We start from the raw sequence: 20032 nt of genomic DNA on the forward strand, positions 1-20032 counted from the left end.
GAGCCTCACTTACACGCTGGCTTCACATTACCCAGGAGTCCAAGCAGAAAACTAAGTGAAATCTGTTTCTCTAACATCTTTTGTACGGCCCATTTTCAGAGAGGGAAATAATACTTAAAAATACATTTAAAACCAGTCCCTATTTAAGTACCACACACAGCACTGTTTCCTTGTGTTTTAGGGAATATTTCAAAAGAATAAGAGAAAGAAGGGACCAGAGTCAACCAAACACAGACGTCAGAATTATCAAGTACTCAGCACCCTGCAGCAAGCTACTCAGTCAGTGCTCGCAGACGTGACACCACTAGGAAGAGCAGCCAACAAGTGACTAGGTTTAGTCCTGTTTGTCATTACACAAAATCCAATCAATTCCTGTTCGCAGAAAATGTCTTGTAGGGTTCAAAGTATAAATTCCGTAACCAGGCTTCAATCTGTTTTGAACATTCCGTCTGAACGGGGCAGGCAGCTGAGTCATCGTCATATAATATACTACTGCTGAAAACGGAAGACGCTGTTTCCTAGTTACAGGAGCAGAAATGCTAGGATTCTGCTTCAGCGCCAATTCACACAGGGAGCAGAGACCACTTAAAAAATAGGACTACCACCTGACCTGTGGTGGCGCAGTGGATAAAGCATCAACCTGGGACGCCAAGGTCGCCGGTTCAAAACCCCAGGCTGGCCTGGTCAAGGCACATATGGGAATTGATGCTTCCTGTTCCTCCCCCTTTCTCTCTCTCTCTCTCTCTCTCTCTCTCTCTCACTCTCTCCTCTCTAAAATGAATAAATAATTAAAAAAACAGGACTACCTTAATAAATTTAAACTGTATTTATTTGAATTTCTTATTAAGAGACACGAATGACTCAGTGGAATGTTACGTTCTCCCTTTTGAATCTTAAAACCTCCCTTTTACTGACACTACTCAGCTCCTCTGACAGCCTCCCCATACATACATAACACAAGGGTTCTTTATCTTTGGGGGGCTGTGCCCCTCTGTGGAATTCAGGACGAGAACCCCTGTTCTGGTGCCACACTGACACTAACTTCAACAGGGCATTCTTTTCAAGAATGCCTATGACAAGTCCAGATCCTATGTGTCATTCTCTTACCAGGGTTATAAGTTTATTACTAGTGAAAGCTGAAAATAGGGAACTCTGATGTCCAACCACAAGGGAGGGCGTTGGTTCCCTTCCAAATAACCCTTCAACAAGGCTGCAATGGTGACAACTGATCAATTTAGACCAGGGGTCCCCAAACTACAGCCCACGGACCGCATGCGGCCCCCTGAGACCATTTATCCGGCCCCCGCTGCACTTCCGGAAGGGGCACCTCTTTCGTTGGTGGTCAGTGAGAGGAGCATAGTTCCCATTGAAATACTGGTCAGTTTGTTGATTTAAATTTACTTGTTCTTTATTTTAAATATTGTATTTGTTCCCATTTTGGTTTTTTTACTTTAAAATAAGATATGTGCAGTGTGCATAGGGATTTGTTTTTTTTATAGTCTGGCCCTCCAATGGTCTGAGGGACAGTGAACTGGCCCCCTGTGTAAAAAGTTTGGGGACCCCTGATTTAGACCTTAAGACTTGTATTTATCGTAACCTCAAACAATTTAAATATAATTCAGTTTAAACTAATTGTCACATTTTAACATAAAAGAAACATTGAGTTAGTGTAAAAGTAAACAGACTGGGTGAACTTTGCTAATCTGCTTTAAAATAGTGTGGGGGTGGGGGTGACGCACTGAGAACAGCCACGTTACCTACACGATATTCCTGCCCAAAGGTCTTGTCTGAGTCTAACTACACAGAAACAACCAGGCAAATCACAGCTGAAGCCTGCAAACACGACTTGGTCTGGACCAGACCAAAACGTCAGTGTCGCGGACAGAGAAGAAAAGAGGAAGGAACTGTCCCTGAGGAAAGGAATTACACACAAAGCAAGTTAGGTGGCCCTGGATTAAGGAATGGAAGGGAAGGAACCAACATGTTTTTAAAAAAAAAAACGTTGTTGGGAAATGGGAATATCTGAATGTGGACCCAACAGCAGGAAGAAAGTTAACTTTCCTGTGCGTGATAATGACCTGTTTTAGGCAGAGTCCCTTGGTTGTTGCAGGGAGGGACATTTATTTAGGGGTGGCATGGTGTGACAAACACTAATGTGGCAAATACACAGTAATGACCAGTAAATCTAGGTGGACACACAGGTGTGCACGTCACCTTTCTCGCTTCTTTGCTGAGAGTTAGAGCATTTTTTTCATTGTAAATGGGAGGATGTTTTTCCAATTTTGCACGAGACACGTGTCATAAGTCAGTCTGAACAGAATATACTCAGCACACACCTACTTTAGTCTCACAATCACAGTAAGACTCTTGAATGTCATAAAACACAACTGTAAAAGACTTCAACTCATTCCTGCAGACTGACGTCAGATGCCAAAATTCACAAGAGGTTACAGAAAGGCACTTAGATTTTTTTTCAGGAAGTTTACGTTTAAAGTTTCCAGAGGGTTGCTATGCATTTTCAAGGTAAGCTTACAGTTTGTGATTCACTGATTCTACCCACTGACTTAACTAACACATAGCTGTTCCAGTAAGCCAGAGAGAAAACCATCAGTCTGAACTGGCTGGTCTACAAATTGTTATGGCCAGAGAGCAGCAGAGCCCGGACCAATCCCATGGCCCTTGTTCCTGACAGACGGTGATGAGGAGAAGCAGGGCCACCCCACCTACGGGGACCCAGGGCCCTGGTCGATGCCTGTTTTGCCTGATCTTTTCTAAGTAGCATTTGCGCCAGGCAAAAGCATCTCAGATTTTTTTTAAAAGACCCAGTTTAGAAGTTATATTAAACATTATTACTACAACATCCGTAACAACTTTTCTTATATGATGGCATTTAATAATTGGTTTAGGGAAGAAAAAAAAAACCAAAAAGCATAACACGGAGCATGTAACTTCTACTATCCTTAGATAATATGCCCTACATACGGTAAATTCATGACTAGAATGGGCACAAAATATGGAGAGAAACTGTCCTTACATTTTCAGAAAGGAAGGAGAAACCAGTGATCTTTTTCCTGTGGTGCAATGCAAAATAAAAGCCGGCACAGCTGGAAGAACCCTACAGTGAGAGTCAAAGGCCTGTCCCTTGTTAGAGAACGTATGCCTGACCTGACCGAGTGAGTGCCTGGCTGTCTCAGCCAGCGTTCTCATCTGCAAAATGAACGGGGTCAGAGGCTGACTGGTCTCTGTTTAATGTCATGGTTCAGCTCTAAAGACTCCGTAATTCCACAGTTTTGGCCTCCAAAATATTTTATTAGATCAGCTGAGTTACATTTTTTTTTTTTATAATTATAAAATGTAACATAGTGCCGTTCCCCCAAACTCCTATTTCTGTTCTGACCTCTCTTCTGTTCAGAGGCTGGGTCAGTTCCCCACTCACCCAAGACGGAGAGCCTTCTGCATGCAGACGGCTCACAATTCGCCCTGGACCACACTTCCTCGGCACGGGACACTCTCGCCTTCTCTGTCACTTCAGTTCAGACCCTCATGGTCTCCTGCCTCCATTAGCAGTCATCATGACTCTGTCATCTCACTACTTCGTCAGAAAGTCCTCACTCTGCCACTTACAGGAACCTCTCACCTGCCCCCACCCGTGAGCGCCAGTCCAGCTGGACCACTCGCTGCCGCTGCCGAGTGCCCGTGCTTTCTGGACTGCACCCCTTCGCTCCAGCTGTTCTCACACTGCCCTTTACTCTGCCTTTCAAAATCGATGACATCCTTTCAAGTTCAGTTCCGAAGGTGATCGCCCAACCTAGACATTGCAAATATAATACAAGCGTTCAATACATTTAGTTCCTATCCTCCCGTCCCTAGGTCCTAGTCTAGCCCCCAGGACACAGAAGATGCCCAACAAACGCTTCCTGAATGCATGCTGGCTGCACTTCCTGGGGAGCGCACAAATGGCTCAAGACAGAGAGATGCTCCTTGCTCGGGGGGAAAGGAAGCGCAGAGCTGAAGTGGAAGGAAGCATCTGCCCACCTAACCGCATCTCTCCCTCCGTGGAACACTCTCACCCGTTAGGGCAGGGGTCCCTGCGTTAGGGTATGTTCCCTCTCACAATCAGACACACTGCCCTGGGACCTCCTGGGCCCGTTTCATCCCTTCTGGCCGACGGAAGATCATCAAGTATATGAATGAGATGGTGTCTTCTTTGGACCACCGTACTTAGTATAAGAAACACCCTTTCTACTAGATTGGACAAGCTTTCCATGGTCAGGGACAACACTTGACTCCTGTTAATACAACGCAAGGGGCCCCGAGACCTCAGCAACTGTCTGGCCCAAGCTTGCTGTTGTACAGATGAGGTACAGAGAGGCTAAGTGAATTGCCAAGAGTCAAGGTCATATTGTGAGGGGCAGAGTTGGGATTCAAACTCTGACACCCAGCTGATACAGAGACTCCAAACTCTATGTAAATGACTGTAATCACATATGAAAATTATACCTCTGGCAAAGACCATTTTTAATTAAGTCTCGGAAAATCTCTACAGAAATTATACCGATATAGTTACCTGACAAAGCCAAACTAGAGGAAGAAATAGACCTAAACTCCCAAGCTCCTTTCTGCTGCTGAAATCACGCTTAAAACTCCACCTATTTTTATCTTAACATTTCCTCAACAGCTTTTGACAACAAAACATATTTCAGTGTCCAGAAAACAGTTAAGTCAGTGACGTCATGCCTAATTTCCTTTAAACGGCCCCATAACTATTCTGAGTAACAGAAAATCTCTCATTTGGTATGCCAAGGATGCCCACCCTTCACCAACTGAGCAGAATCTTTAGCAATCCCCCAAACAGATTCAGATCTCAAAAACTCAACGACCAGCAATTTGAAATGATTCCATACGGTAAGAAAAAAATGGTCAGGCAGTTTGAATTACGTGTTCACAACCTCAACAGGAACCTAAAACTTACTACATCAAGACCTGAGATAGGAGAAATTTTTACTTGATCCTGTTCAAAAGTGAAAGAAAGCTGCTCCCTCCTTAGCTTAAATCTAGAAGTTTCTCTGAATGTTGCCCCCCAAAAACTATAAAAAAGAAAGCAACAGAGAGGAAAGAAGACTGTAAGACAGGAAATGTGAAAGTTACAGCGCGCTCACGATGCTTTGATCTGAAGCAATTACAGCTCAATAAAGCTAATCATTTCCACAAAGGCATCGTTTAAAAAGAAACAAAACAGAAAACTCCCTTTTGTGGTGATTAAGTTACCAGAGGAAAAAGCACTCAGGCCCAGTAAGAATGATAACCACTTTTTTTTTTTTGGGGGGGGGGGGACATTTTTAATTATTTCACCAGCCTATAAAAAAAAGAAGATCGACATGAATGCAGTGGGGCAAACCAAAACGCAGTTCCTGGTTGGTCAAGTTCAAGGGCAAGAGCATTCCCAGCCACGGAACCCTCCTCACTCCAGGGGTGGGGGTGGGGTGGGCGGGGTGGGAGTGGGAGTGGCGGGGAAGCGAACACATAGTATCTCTCTATCAAGGCAACAATTGAGAGTTACAAAGTAATAACGGGGAGGGGTGGGGGGGGAAGCCAAAACAGTTTTGACAGCCCGCCTCCACCCTGAGTCACACAATGCCTGCAGCCACTTACAATATAAAGAGCCCTGAACGCACAAGTCCCCTAATTACATCCTAAAAGGGTGAGAATACTTGTAGGTGTGCGAGAATTGCTTTCCGCGGCACCCCCCCCCCCCCCCCGAGCAAGGCACACGCGCGTCATGACGCATCTGTCTCCCCGCGGTCCCCCCGTCCGGGATTCCCCCGCGGCCGCGGCCCCCTCCCCCTCCCCCGAGTGTGCCCGCTGCGTGCGCGAGAAAATGACACGGGGCAGCGGTGCACGCGGGGAGGGCGAGCCCGAGTGGGAGCCCGCGCGGCAGGCAGGGGCGGGGGGCGAGGGGTCCGGGGGCGAGGGCGGCCGGGCGCCCGCCGTACCTGCTCCGCGTCCTCTCCACGTCTTTGGTCGCTTTAGCTTCCAATTCTCTGCAACAGAAAGAGAAAGGGGCGGCGTGAGACGAACGCGCCGCGGGCCGCTGGCTGCGGCCGCGGGGAGGGAGGCAGCGCCCGGCCCCCCGGGTCCCGGGTCCCCGCTCCGGCCGCCGCCGCGCAGCAGCCCCCGGCCCGGCCCGCCGTCACCCAGCCCAGCGCGGCCGCGGGCCCTGCGGCAGCGCCCGAGGCTCCTCCCGCGGGAGGCCCGGCGCCGCTCACCTCATGTGTGTAAAGTGCACGAGCGAGTGGGGCGCGGCGAGCGCGGCCGCGAGCCTCACGCCCTCCGCAGCGCCGCGGGGACAGGCCCGAGCCGCCGCGCCAGCGCCATTTTCTACACCGACCCGCCGCCGCCGCCGCCGCCGCCGCCGCCGCCGCCGCCGCCGCCGCCGCAGGCCCCAGGCCGGAAGTGAATGCCCCGCTCCACAAGCCTTTCCGGGGCGCCGTCGGCCTCAAGATGGACGCCCTAGCAACGGGGCCCGCGGCCCGGGCAAGCCCCTGGCAACCGCCAGGGTACGGCGTGGGCCCCGCCGGGCCTCCCTGTGCGCCGCCGCCGCCGTTGTCGCCCGGGCGCCCCGCCGCGCGCTGGGGGCTTCGCGGGGCCCCGGGCCCGGATTGGAGTCCTCTACCCTCTTTGCTGCGACACCAGTTCCCTTTGCTGCTGCCGGCGCCTCCCCCACCGAGTGACACACGCGCGCGTACTTACACACACACACACACACACACACACACACACGCACGCAGGAAGGAAAACCTCCTAAACCTCAAATTCTGCGCCCACAGCAGCCTGATGAGCCCTGGCGGCTGTGATGATGTTTGACCTTGAGTCGGTTACTTGGTCTCCGCTCCTCTGGGGTTCGCTCCTCTGAGGTTCCCTCCTCTGTTCCCTGCTCAGCACCCAGGCGGGCTGGCAGGTTTAAAAGGGGGGGCGGGTGTTTGTTTGTTTTTAGTCGTTCTTCCCCCTCCACCCCCACCTCATCTGCCAGATCCTTGCACTTGCACGAGTGAGTGTCTATCCAGAAAAGAATTCTCGCTCTCTAACAAATATTTCAATCATCCAAATTACGAAGTCCTGGCGTTGGGTTTGGATGGTGGTGAGACATTCGTCAACAGCCCGAATGTCTCTCTAACACGACGGAAGGGGCAGCAAAAGCGGAGGGTCTGCTGGGATGCTCGCGAACAGCAATGTTCGCCCTGTTTTTCATCTCATGGCACACAAACGAATCACTAAAATTCTGCAGCAAAATATATATATTCTCCCGACTTGACAAAAAAAAAAAAAAGGTATAATTTTGATTCATTCACAGCTGACGCAATTGTTGTGATGGTTGTTGCCATTTTTTTAAATTTGACCAGAGAAGAGAAAAGAGGTTAGTGCCCCTGAATAAGGAGTCAGGTGTTGCATGTTTTTTAAAAATCCTGGCTGTAAGAATGTATCTATCACTGGCGTGCCCCTTGCAGCAAACCGGTTGAAAATCCTTGCATTTAGGGTATTTACGGGGGGGAAAAAGCCCGAAGGAAAACAAGAGTAACGGCACGGGGGACATGGTTGCAACAGAACAAGTGAAAAGTCAGGTTCCAAGGTCGCTCACAGGGTAAGAAGCAGACAGGTACTTAAGATGCTGCGTATGTAGATGCAGTCAGATACATAAGTGTAGATCCAGTGAGACAATATACCCACATGCAGAGAGAGACGAGCTACATACAAACCAACAGCTAGGTGGGTAAATACGGTTGAATACATATATTCATGCGCATTCTTTTCCTAATCTGAAAATGATTCTTCCTCTCTGCTTAAAATCCGTTCTACATTCTGAGAGAGCGTGGATTCTGTTCTCATCCCGTTTTCCTCTTTGTAAACGAGACCCTTCCACTGGCTTTAAAGCATGTTAAATCACCTTGGCCAGCTGGTTCAGTGGATAGAGCACAGTCCCGTGCACCCAGGTCGCGGGTTCGATCCAGGGTCAGGGCGTGGAAGGAGAAGCAATCAATGAATGCACAACCAAATGTAACAGGTTGATGCTTCTTTGTCTCACCCCATTCCCCCCCCCTCTTTCTCAAATTACTGGGAGGGAAATTTTAATGCCCAAATCTCTCCCATTAGAAAGAGAGTAAACCCTGACTGCCCAGTTATTATTCTCTCTCAAGAAGATGTATAATAAATAACAATGAATAAGTGAATGCATGAACGCACAGAAAGACTTTAAACATGTGCACCAAAATGTTAATTTTATTCTCTTAATGTATCTGGATTTTTTACATATATATATATATATACAATGAGATTTTTTTTTTTAAATCCCTATTTAAAAAAAAAACAAAGCAGGTTTACAAAATATAATATGTAGGGAGCACCAAATAAATGCTAGTGACTTTCCTTTTTCTCTCATCATCCTGCCTCTCCATCATCCATACACATATCTGGTTTGGTTTTCTTTAATGGTTATCTCTATTTAAAATGTTAAACATTATATTACAGTATTTCTTCAGGAATCGAAAAATATGAATCATAGAGTGCTTTCATTCTGGGTTTATGAATAATGGTCCACAACAGCCTAAGGCGATGAAAACAAGAATACTTATCAACATTTATTTGCACAGCTGTCAAGATTAGCTGACGTTTTAACAACCAGACTTTCTTAGCTTTGAATTACTCAGCAGTTCTTAATTGGGGCAATGTGTCCCCTTCTTCTCCCAGAAGACATTTAGCAATGTTTGGTTTTTGTTGTCACAACTGGATGCTACTGGTATCCAGTAGGTAGAGAGGCCAGGGATTTTGCTAAACATCCTGCAAGGCACAGGAGAGTCCCCCACAACTAGTGATGGGATGCAAATAATTTAACGCCTGGCGTGCGGGGGGACCCGGGTTCGATTCCCGGCCAGGGCATATGGGAGAAGCGCCCATTTGCTTCTCCACCCCCCCCCTCCTTCCTCTCTGTCTCTCTCTTCCCCTCCCGCAGCCAAGGCTCCATTGGAGCAAAGATGGCCCATGCCCTGAGGATGGCTCCTTGGCCTCTGCCCCAGGCACTCGAGTGGCTCTGGTCGCGGCAGAGCGACGCCCCGGAGGGGCAGAGCATCGCCCCCTGGTGGGCAGAGCTTCGCCCTTGGTGGGCGGGATCCCAGTCGGGCGCATGCGGGGAGTCTGTCTGACTGTCTCTCCCCGTTTCCAGCTTCAGAAAAATACAAAAAAACAACAAACAACAACAAAAAAAAAAACCCCGATATACTGTAAGGTAGTTTATTATCTCATACATTTAATATTGATACTTCAATAAGAACAACAAAAGAGGCACACAAAACTAGGTAAGAGTTTTAAAATACTAATGAAAAAATATTAAGTATACCTGATCTAAAAAAAAAAATAGAGATGTTATTTAAGGTATTTGCAGCGAGAGCTTGTCACCCTCTAGCTGTTTTTGGCACTTTTCCTCTTTACCTTATGCGTCTGTTTACTGAAGTAACAAAGGCGAGGGAATTACAATGTAGCCTTTCATCCAAAGTATGATGAGTGTTATGTAATGAGTAAATAAATACTACCAGCATAGTCCCGTCACATTTTTTTCACCTACGGACGGAATGAACGCGGCGACGGGCACCTAGAACGCACTGTTGTGCAGGTGGACGTTCAGAACAGAATGAGGAACGCCAATGTGTGATGTCCACATTGGGCGGCTGCCCAGGCGCCCACCTCAGAGAGAACCCTGATGACAAGGGCCATTTTACCAATCGGTTTGCCACACTCAATGAAAAATTAGGTATCGGTTCTGCCGAACCAGAGCGAACCGGCTGAATCCCACCCCTGCCCACAGCCCAAGAGTATCTGAACTGAAATGCCAACAGCGCCCAAGGCGGAGAAACCCTGGAACCAATTCCCAGCCCCAGGGAAGGGAGAAGATACTTTTTTTTTTTTTTGTATTTTTCTGAAGTTGGAAACAGGGAGGCAGTCAGACAGACTCCCACATGCGCCCGACTGGGATCCACCCGGCACGCCCACCAGGGGGCGATGCTCTGCCCATCTGGGGTATTGCTCCACCACAACCAGAGCCATGCTAGCGCCTCAGGCAGAGGCCATGGAGCCATCCTCAGCACCTGGGCCAACTTTGCTCCAGTAGAGCCTTGGCTGCAAGAGGGGAAGAGAGAGACAGAGAGGAAGGAGAGGGGGAGGGGTGGAGAAGCAGATGGGCGCTTCTCTGTGTGCCCTGGCCAGGAATCGAACCCAGGACTCCCGCACGCCAGGCCGACGCTCTACTACTGAGCCAACCAGCCAGGGCCGAGAATATACATCTTTTTTTTTTTTTTTTTTTGTATTTTTCTGAAGCTGGAAATGGGGAGAGACAGTCAGACAGACTCCCGCATGCGCCCGACCAGGATCCACCCAGCACGCCCACCAGGGGGCGACGCTCTGCCCCTCCGGGGCGTCGCTCTGTTGCGACCAGAGCCACTCCAGCGCCCGGGGCAGAGGCCATGGAGCCATCCTCAGCACCTGGGCCAACTTTGCTCCAGTGGAGCCTTGGCTACAAGAGGGGAAGAGAGAGACAGAGAGGAAGGAGAGGGGGAGGGGTGGAGAAGCAGATGGGCGCTTCTCCTGTGTGCCCTGGCCGGGAATCGAACCCAGGACTCCCGCACGCCAGGCCGACGCTCTACCACTGAGCTAACCAGCCAGGGCCGAGAAGATACATCTTGAAGATCCTTCCAGAGTGGTTTGCCGTGTGCCATACGACACGTCCAGGGTTACATGATGGAGTCATGCTAATCACTCTTTAACTCTCTCTTACTTAAACTCGGTGCATAGGACGACTTCAAAGAAGCATGATGGCACAGTATAAGACCAGAATCGATTCCTTAGCCAGACTCTCCTAATGTATCTTTTCCACTTTTTATCCTTTTCCTTTATTAAATAGCCTCTTTCTTTTAGATATTTCTCATCATCATACAAACATATTCCAGTAACTTCAACTAAAAGAAACAATACACAAACAGAACGTAAAACAGCTTGGTAGATGTCCCATTTCTCTCCAGCTCCATTTTTTTGCTCTCCTTCCCAGCAAATGAAAAAAATAAAAGTGAAAAAGTGTTCTACGCAAGCTGCTGCCATTTGCCTGGCTCCCTTCCCAACCCGCTCTCACCTGACATCCCCGCTCCTAGCCTGGAATTACTCTCATCGGCTCCCAAATGACCTTGAAGCGGCCAAACTCTGTGGCCACACTTGGTCTCCTGATCTCGATGAACTTCTCTGCTGCATTTGCCACAACCGACTCTCCCAGCTGCCTGAGACACTCTTTTCTCTGCTGTTTTGACAGCACATTCCCCTGAATTTCGTTTTTCCTCTTGAACCATTCCTGTTTTGTATCCTTTCCCAAAATCTCTTCTTTATACCAAATAAATGTACGAGATCCCTGAGACCTTGTTCCAGACCTTCCCTCCCTCCTCGATCATCCACTCTCATATATATATATATATATATATATATTATATATATATTATATATATATATATACATATATATTTTTTTTTTTTTTTTGATATTTTTCTGAGCTGGAAATGGGGAGAGGACAGTGTCAGACAGACTCCCGCATCGCGCTGCGACCGGGATCCACCCGGCACGCCACCAGGGGCGACGCTCTGCCCACCAGGGGGCGATGCTCTGCCCCTCCGGGGCGTCGCTCTGCCGCCAACCAGAGCCACTCTAGCGCCTGGGGGCAGAGGCCAAGGAGCCATCCCCAGCGCCCGGGCCATCTTTGCTCCAATGGAGCCTTGGCTGTGGGAGGGGAAGAGAGAGACAGAGAGGAAGGGGGGGGGAAGCAAATGGGCGCTTCTCCTATGTGCCCTGGCCGGGAATCGAACCTGGGTCCCCTGCACGCCAGGCCGACGCTCTACCGCTGAGCCAACCGGCCAGGGCCCACTGTCCTATATTTAAATGCTATCTAAATACAGATGAGTCTCAAATTCATACCTTTAGCCCATATTCACCTGCGTACCCCAGAATGTCAAGACGACACAGCAAAGATTTACTGAGCACCTATTATGTGCTAAGGGCTGTGTTAGGGCTTAGTTCTCTGACACCTGTAAGGAACTACTCTGGTGGATTTAGTTTAGTAAGGGGGCAAACCGGGGGTTGTTTTTGTTGTTGTTATTGTTGTTATTTATTTAATTTATTTTGCAAAGGAAACTATACAGTGTATAACTACAAACTATGGCAAGTGCACAGAAGGAAAGGAAGCATGAAGCAAAGGAACATATAATCTAGAGCAGGGGTCCCCAAACTTTTTACACAGGGGGCCAGTTCACTGTCCCTCAGACCGTTGGAGGGCCGGACTATAAAAAAAACTATGAACAAATCCCTATGCATACTGCACATATCTTATTTTATAGTAAAAAAAACCAAAAACCAGGAACAAATACAATATTTAAAATAAAGAACAAGTAAATTTAAATCAACAAACTGACCAATATTTCAATGGGAACTATGCTCCTCTCACTGACCACCAATGAAAGAGGTGCCCCTTCCAGAAGTGCGGCCGGATAAATGGCCTCCGGGGGCCACATGCGGCCTGTGGGCTGTAGTTTGGGGACCCTGACCTAGATTGTGTGGTCAAAGAAGGTTTCTTTGAAAATGTAAAGCTTTGCCTGACCGGGCGGTGGCGCCGTGGATAGAGCATTGGACGGGGATGCAGAGGACCCAGGTTCGAGACCCCGAGGTCACCAGCGAGCGTGGGCTCATCTGGTTCGAGCAAAGTTCACTAGATTGAACCCAAGGTCGCTGGCTCGAGCAAGGGGTCACTCAGTCTACTGTAGCCCCCCCCTCCTCCGCCAGGTCAAGGCACATATGAGAAAGCAGTCAGTGAACAACTAAGGAGCTACAACAAAGAATTGATGCTTCTCATCTCTCTCCCTTCCTGTCTGACTGTCCCTATCTGTCCCTCTCTCTGACTCTCTCTGTCTCTGCCAATAAATAAATAAATAAATAAATAAATAGAATGCTTAAAAAAAAAAGTAAAGCTTCACCAAAAAGCTTAAGGGGACCGAGACAGTACACAGAGGAGGGTCCCGGGCTGGGGGTCTGAATCTGCGGGTCCTTCTGCAGGAAAACAGACTGCGTACTTCAGGCCCACTGGACCCTCCGTTTCATTTAAGCAGGCCGATGCCGCGTTTGACAGCCAGCATGTCCCTCAGATTCAGTATGTGTGAGAATCCCTGCAGGCCTCGTGGCTGGAGTCTCCAGTTAAGGAATTTAAGGTATGCGATGTTAAGCCCCTTCTGACGCACTCGTTCAGGAAGAGCCTCTCGCTCTCCTCAGGAAGCATAATAAGACATGGAGGCTGTCCCGATTTATATTTAAATAAGGCCTTTCTTTCCTTAGATGCTTTGTCCTGTGGGTCCCTAAAGTCACCAGAAAATACACGTTCTCCAACCTCTCTTCCTATCTTACTGAGAAGAGGACGCAGCTAGCCTCACACTCGGGGAACCACGCCCTTGGGAGAAGGTGGCTGTTTTTCCCTCCCAGGTCTCCATCGTAAAATGCCACCAGGAGGTATGTCTGTGTTTTGTGGGGGGTTTTTTTAGGTGAAGTTCACTCAAAATATTTTTAAATTTAGAAGAATTTCCACAACAATGTATGAATGAAAGTGAGGCATGACCATGAACAAAGCTTCTTAGAGAGCGTTGTGCTGGTTTCACCTAAAATGCCTCCGGCGCCTCACATGGGCCAGTCATGCACCTGCTCTGAGGTGAGTATCTGACAAATATTAAAACCGTTATTCCTGTCGTCCTCCCATCGTCTGATGGGGTAGACATGCTCACCCCCATTTTAGAGATGAGGATAATTGACTTGCCCCAAAGTCACATAAATAGTATAATTAACAGAACCAGACTCTTTGGCTCCCAAGCCCAGGGGTACTAACCACTCTTTTTCTCACTCATCTCGGACCCTGCAGCCCCTGCGATAAATGTTTTGTAGCGCCACCCTTGACTCTCCCCAAACGGCAAACACAGATAACATAATCTCCCTAATAACGTAATTTCAAAACACACATATAATGATTTATCTCTGAGAGAAAAGGAAGTATGAAGAGATAACACATTGCCCTGGTCCGTGCCCGGGAAGCCTCAGTTAGGGAGGAGGAGGCTGACCCCCTGGTGCAGAGTCACTGCGGCAAAGGCAGATGGCGGTGTCACAGCTAGTCGCACACCAAAACCTGCCGTGACGCTGGACGGAGCCATGTTTCTGGGCTACAGACCAAGGCCCGGCGAAGTTCTAAGCACCTAGGAAACAATTCTCCCTCCATGTAGGCGGTCATTTCATGCCTGGACATTTCAAGGCATATTACAACTTGCAAAAATAAGGTGTTAGGGGCCCTGGCCGGTTGGCTCAGCGGTGGAGTGTCGGCCTGGTGTGCGGGGGACCCGGGTTCGATTCCCGACCAGGGCGCATGGGAGAGGCGCCCATTTGCTTCTCCACCCCCCTCCCCTCCTTCCTCCCTGTCTCTCTCTTCCCCTCCCGCAGCCAGGGCTCCATTGGAGCAGGGATGGCCCGGGCGCTGGGGATGGCTCCTTGGCCTCTGCCCCAGGCACTAGAGTGGCTCTGGTCGCGTTGGAGCGACGCCCCCGGCGGGGCGGAGCGTCGCCCCCTGGTGGGCAGAGCATCGCCCCTGGTGGGCGTGCCGGGTGGATCCCGGTCGGGCGCATGCGGGAGTCTGTCTGACTGTCTCTCCCTGTTTCCAGCTTCAGAAAAAATAAAAATAAAAAAAATAAGGTGTTAGGTACTCAAATAAATATAAACATGCCTTTTGCCTATGAGAGAGGAGGAGTCTCCTTTTTGTGGGACTGGACTTGTCCAGTACCCATGGCTGAGCCATGTGCATGCCTGACACCAGGAAAGCACTTCTCTGACGGGTGTTACTATACATTACTCCGGTCTGTTCTAGGACATTATACAGGGTGGGCAAAAGCAGGCTGACGGTTGTGAGTATGTGAAACACAGCTTATTCTTGTATTGTTATTTATTAATTATTGCGTTATTTTCCATATGAACAACTGCAAACCTCCTTTCGCCTCCCCCTGTATAGATGGAGTCATATAGTATATATCCTTTGATGCCTGGCTTCTCTCGCTGAGCACAGTGTCCGTGAGAGTCGTTCATGTTGCCGCATGTATCAGACGTTTATTCCTCTTTAATACGAAGAAGTATTCTATTGAATGAATGCACCACGATTTCATTTCCATCCTCCTGTTGATTGACATTTGGGTTATTTCCAGTTTGGTGTTATTATGAAGAAAGCTGCTATGCACTTTCTTGACAAATCTTTTTTTGGGTGTGGATAGCAGACATATGTTTTTATTTCTCTTGGATAAATAGCTAGGAACAGAATTTACTGCATCACAGGAGAAGTGTATTTTTTTTTTTAACTCTATAGCAACCAATGAAATGTTTCTACGGTGGTTACACTGGGTTGCGTGTCCAATCCCAGGAAGAACTCTGGTTGTTCCCTGTCCTCGCTAGCATGGCACTGTGCATTGTTAGCCTCTTAAAATCATTCCCCAAATAGCAGCCTGAGAGATTTTTTTTTTTTTTTCTTAAAATGAAAACTTGACCATCTTACCCTTCAGCTTGCAACAACGCGGAGGCTGAGTCTCTTGATTCAAAGCTTAGTATCTTTAACATGGTCTGCAGTGTCTTTCCAATGTTATTACTGGTCACTCCCCACCAACTGCAGACCATCCAAGGTTTTCCTTTTCCTTTCTCAAAGGTGCCCAGCTCCTCTATACCACCCAGCCTGCTTCTCAGCAGCATCCTTCAGCGCTCAGCTCCCAGGTAACTGCCTCAGGAAAGACCGCCCCCTGCCCCGTCTAGCCCCCCCCCCCCCCCCCAGTCACCTACTCTAAAGACATCCTCTACGTCTTCATCATCGCACGGTCACATTGGCATAGAGCTTTTCTGCCATGATTTGTTTAATCTCTGATTCTCCAGATCCTCTGTGACCTCCAGGAGAGCAAGGACCGTGTCCACCTTATTGCTGTCACTGTATCTGTCCTACGTAGCACAACACCTAGCACAGGTTGGCCCCTTCCTACTATTGTATTAAATAAAAGAAGGATTGTTTACCTATGCTTTGCTGACCGGCCTGTATCCAAATAGCCGCATTGCCACCAAAGTGGTCTCTCTCTAACAAGTCAGTTTAGTCAGATCCTGTTACCTGCTGAAAACCGGTGAACGGCTCTCGGTATCCGACAGCATAGTACCTACCTACCCAGCCTGTGCCGTTTCCTAGGACTGCTACTTTGTGATCTCACGGCACTGAGTTATTGATACTTCCTTGTATTTTCAAGGCCTCCATGACTTGAACCTGTTCTTTCCTCTGAGGGGAACAGCTCCCCTAACACGTCGACCTAACAAACTTCAACTTCAAAGCCCTGTCGACTTCGCTCCTGTGTCCCCTTCTCTGACAGCCCTTCCCTGAGGGTCTCTGGGCCTCGTACTAACACAGCTGAGATTCAAGTGCCAATACTAACTGAGACTTTATTGACTCACTCAACAATACATAAACTAGGCTTTTAAAAAGCTGTTTCACAGGTCACTGATGATCTCTTTATTTTTAGTCTTTTTTTTTGTATCTGTTTCATTTTAAATAGTTTATGTTGTCATGTGTTTGAGTCCACTAGCCTTTTCTTCTGAAATGTCTAGTCTATTGTTAATCTCCTTCAGTATATATTTTTTCTCAGACATTGTATTTTCCAAAAATGAGGTGAGATGAATCTCTAGTTATATAAAAGAATGAGGAGCACTGCCAATGGTACCTAAACAAGTAAATCATAAATAAATATGAAAAAAAATTTTATTAAAATATCATTGTTTAAAACAAAAATGAGAAAAATATGTATTTGGGGGTTTACACCATATGTAAAAATAAAATATAGCCCTGGCCGGTTGGCTCAGCGGTAGAGCGTCGGCCTAGCGTGCGGAGGACCCGGGTTCGATTCCCGGCCAGGGCACACAGGAGAGGCGCCCATTTGCCTCTCCACCCCTCCGCCGCACTTTCCTCTCTGTCTCTCTCTTCCCCTCCCTTAGCCAAGGCTCCATTGGAGCAAAGATGGCCCGGGCGCTGGGGATGGCTCTGTGGCCTCTGCCTCAGGCGCTGGAGTGGCTCTGGTCGCAACATGGCGACGCCCAGGATGGGCAGAGCATCGCCCCCTGGTGGGCAGAGCTTCGCCCCTGGTGGGCGTGCCGGGTGGATCCTGGTCGGGCGCATGCGGGAGTCTGTCTGACTGTCTCTCCCTGTTTCCAGCTTCAGAAAAATGAAAATAAATAAATAAATAAATAAATAAATAAAATAAAATATAAGATGACAATCACACAGAATCTGGGAGGGGGGAAGTGGATGTCTTGTTGCAACATCTATTTATCAAGATGTATACTATTGCTTAAAGAAAGGCTATGAGTTAAGGTAGACAATAAGTTAACTATAATTTAAGAGTGTATATGGAACCTTGCAGCAACCACTAAAATAACACAATAAAGAGTTACAGTATATCCCTGGCCAGTTGGCTCAGCAGTAGAGTGTCGGCCTGGCGTGTGGAAGTCCTGGGTTCAATTCTCAACCAGGGCACACAGGAGAAGCGCCCATTTGCTTCTCCACCCCCTCCCCCCTCCTTCCTCTCTGTCTCTCTCTTCCCCTCCCGCAGCCAAGGCTCCATTGGAGCAAAGTTGGCCCGGGCGCTGAGGATGGCTCCATGGCCTCCACCTCAGGTGCTAGAATGGCTCTGGTTGCAACTTAGCAACACCCCAGATGGGCAGAGCATCGCCCCCTGGTAGGCATGCCAAGTGGATCCTGGTCAGGCACATGTGGGAGTCTGTCTCTCTGCCTCCCTGCTTCTCATTTCAGAAAAAAAAAAAGTTATAGTATAGCTAATAAACCAACAAAGAAGTAAAGTGGTGTAAAGTAAGGGTCCAACTTAAGGTTTTTTTTGCATGTGAATATTCGGTTTTCTTATCACCTTTGTTGGAAGACTGTCCTGTCACTATTGACTATTGGATGATTCTGACACCCTATAAAGCAGTAAAATGGAATCACAAAAATAGCTCAACTGCCTGACCAGGTGGTGGCACAGTGGATAGAGCGTCGGACTGGGATGCGGAGGACCCAGGTTCGAGACCCTGAGGTTGCCAGTTTGAGCGTGGGCTCATCTAGTTTGAGCAAAGCTCACGAGCTTGGACCCAAGGTCGCTGGCTCGAGCAAGGGGTTACTCAGTCTGCTGAAGGCCCGCGGTCAAAGCACATATGAGAAAGCCATCAATGAACAACTAAGGTGTCGCAACGAAAAACTGATAATTGATGCTTCTCATCTCTCTCCATTCCTGCCTGTCTGTCCCTATCTGTCCCTCTCTCTGACTCTCTCCCTGTCTCTGTAAAAAAATAAAATAAAATAAAATAGCTCAACTAAAAGAATGTATGGGGAGAAAGAAAATGAAGACAAAGAGCAAAAAGAAAAAATAGTCAAATGAAAAATTTAAATCTACTAAGTCATTTCAGATATAAGTAGTCTAAACGTCCCAATTCGAAGGCAGAGACAGACTAGATGAAAAAGAAGGACCGACTGTGATGCTGTCTATCAGAGACCCCCTTTACATACTAAGATACAGATAGGTTACAAGCAAACGGATGTTAACACTAATAAAAAGAAAGCTGAAAGTGGTTATATTCATATCAGACAAAATAGATTTTTGAGCAAAGACTATTACGGGGGGGTTAATTCATCAATAGGGCATAGCAATCCTAAATTTATGCAGCTACTGCAAGAGCTTCAGAATACAGCAAAAATGATAAAACTGCAAGGAGGAATGGACAACTTCACAATTATAGCCAAAGATTTCAACACTTTTCTCTCAATATCTGCTGGAACAAGTAGACAGTGGACGAGTAAGAAAACTAATATATGAACAACACTGTCAACCAACTTGAGCTAACTGTCACATCAGAACACTCAATACAAAACAAGCAGAATAAACAATTTTTTTTCATTCATGTACAGAACATTTACCAAGATAAACAACATTCTGAGTCATAAAACTATCTCAATAGATTTTTAAAAAGAATTTCAATCATACAGACTACCTTCTCATACCTCAATGGGATAAATTAGAAATTAACATCAGAAAGAGATCTGTGAAATTCTTAATGAATTGGAAACAAAATAGCACACTTCTCAATAACCCAAAGGTCAGAGGAGAAATCAAAAGGGAAAGAGTGTATACATAAAATGAAACATGAGATATCAAAATGTGTAGAATGTAGCTAATAGAGTGTTTGAAGGAATATTAATAGCATACCAGATATCTATATTAGAAAAAAAGGTCTCAGATCAATGATCTCAAGACACCAGGAAAAGCAAATGAAACCCAAAAATGAAGAGAAGGAAGGAAATAATAAAGATCAACATGAAAATCGGTGAAACAAGAAACAGAAAAAGAATAACTAAAAATCAGCAAAACAAAAATTTGAGAAGAGCAATAAAATTTATAAATTTTTAGCCAGGAAAAGAAGGATGGAAAATACAAAGCAGTAATATTAGAAATGAAAAAGGAGATACCATTATATATTCTGCAGATACTAAAGTGACAATAAGAAGTATTCTGAACCAGTTTACGCCAAAAAATTCAGCAACTTAAGTAAAGTGGACAAATATTTTGAAAGACAAACTATAAAAACTCAAGGAGAAATAGATAACCTAAATAGTCTTAATATCTATTTAATATTTTTACTTTGTAGTTAGAAACTTTTCCATGAAGGAAACTGCAGGTCTAGATTTATTCTACCAAATACTTAAAAAAATAAATAATGCAAATTCTATCAAACTCTTCCAGAAAATTAAAGAGGAGGTATAGACTTCTGTGAGATCAACATTACTTCAGTACCAAAGACTAAGACATTGTAAAAAAAAAAAAAAAGAAAGAAAGAAAAGGAAAACTATAGACCAACACCTCTAGGAACACAA

At 46.9% G+C, this 20032-nt stretch overlaps 1 protein-coding gene across 8 annotated transcripts in view; it reads right to left on the reverse strand.

The window, feature by feature from the left end:
• TNRC6A (trinucleotide repeat containing adaptor 6A) overlaps window positions 1–20032 on the reverse strand; it is a 183172-nt gene that overhangs the window by 79294 nt on the left and 83846 nt on the right. For 7 of the 8 annotated variants that reach the window (XR_010751205.1, XM_066383396.1, XM_066383390.1 and 4 more), the window contains one exon: window positions 5994–6041. Coding sequence is in view for 5 of the 8 variants with exons in the window: in XM_066383396.1 (XP_066239493.1) it covers window positions 5994–6041 (48 nt within the window). In the remaining 3 variants the exon portion in view is untranslated. Of the gene's footprint in view, window positions 1–5993; window positions 6042–6266; window positions 6427–20032 lie in introns of those variants that run through there. The other variant, XM_066383395.1, reaches the window with a different exon arrangement.

Source organism: Saccopteryx leptura, chromosome 4 (genome assembly GCF_036850995.1).
Source record: "Saccopteryx leptura isolate mSacLep1 chromosome 4, mSacLep1_pri_phased_curated, whole genome shotgun sequence".
NCBI lineage: Eukaryota > Metazoa > Chordata > Mammalia > Chiroptera > Emballonuridae > Saccopteryx > Saccopteryx leptura.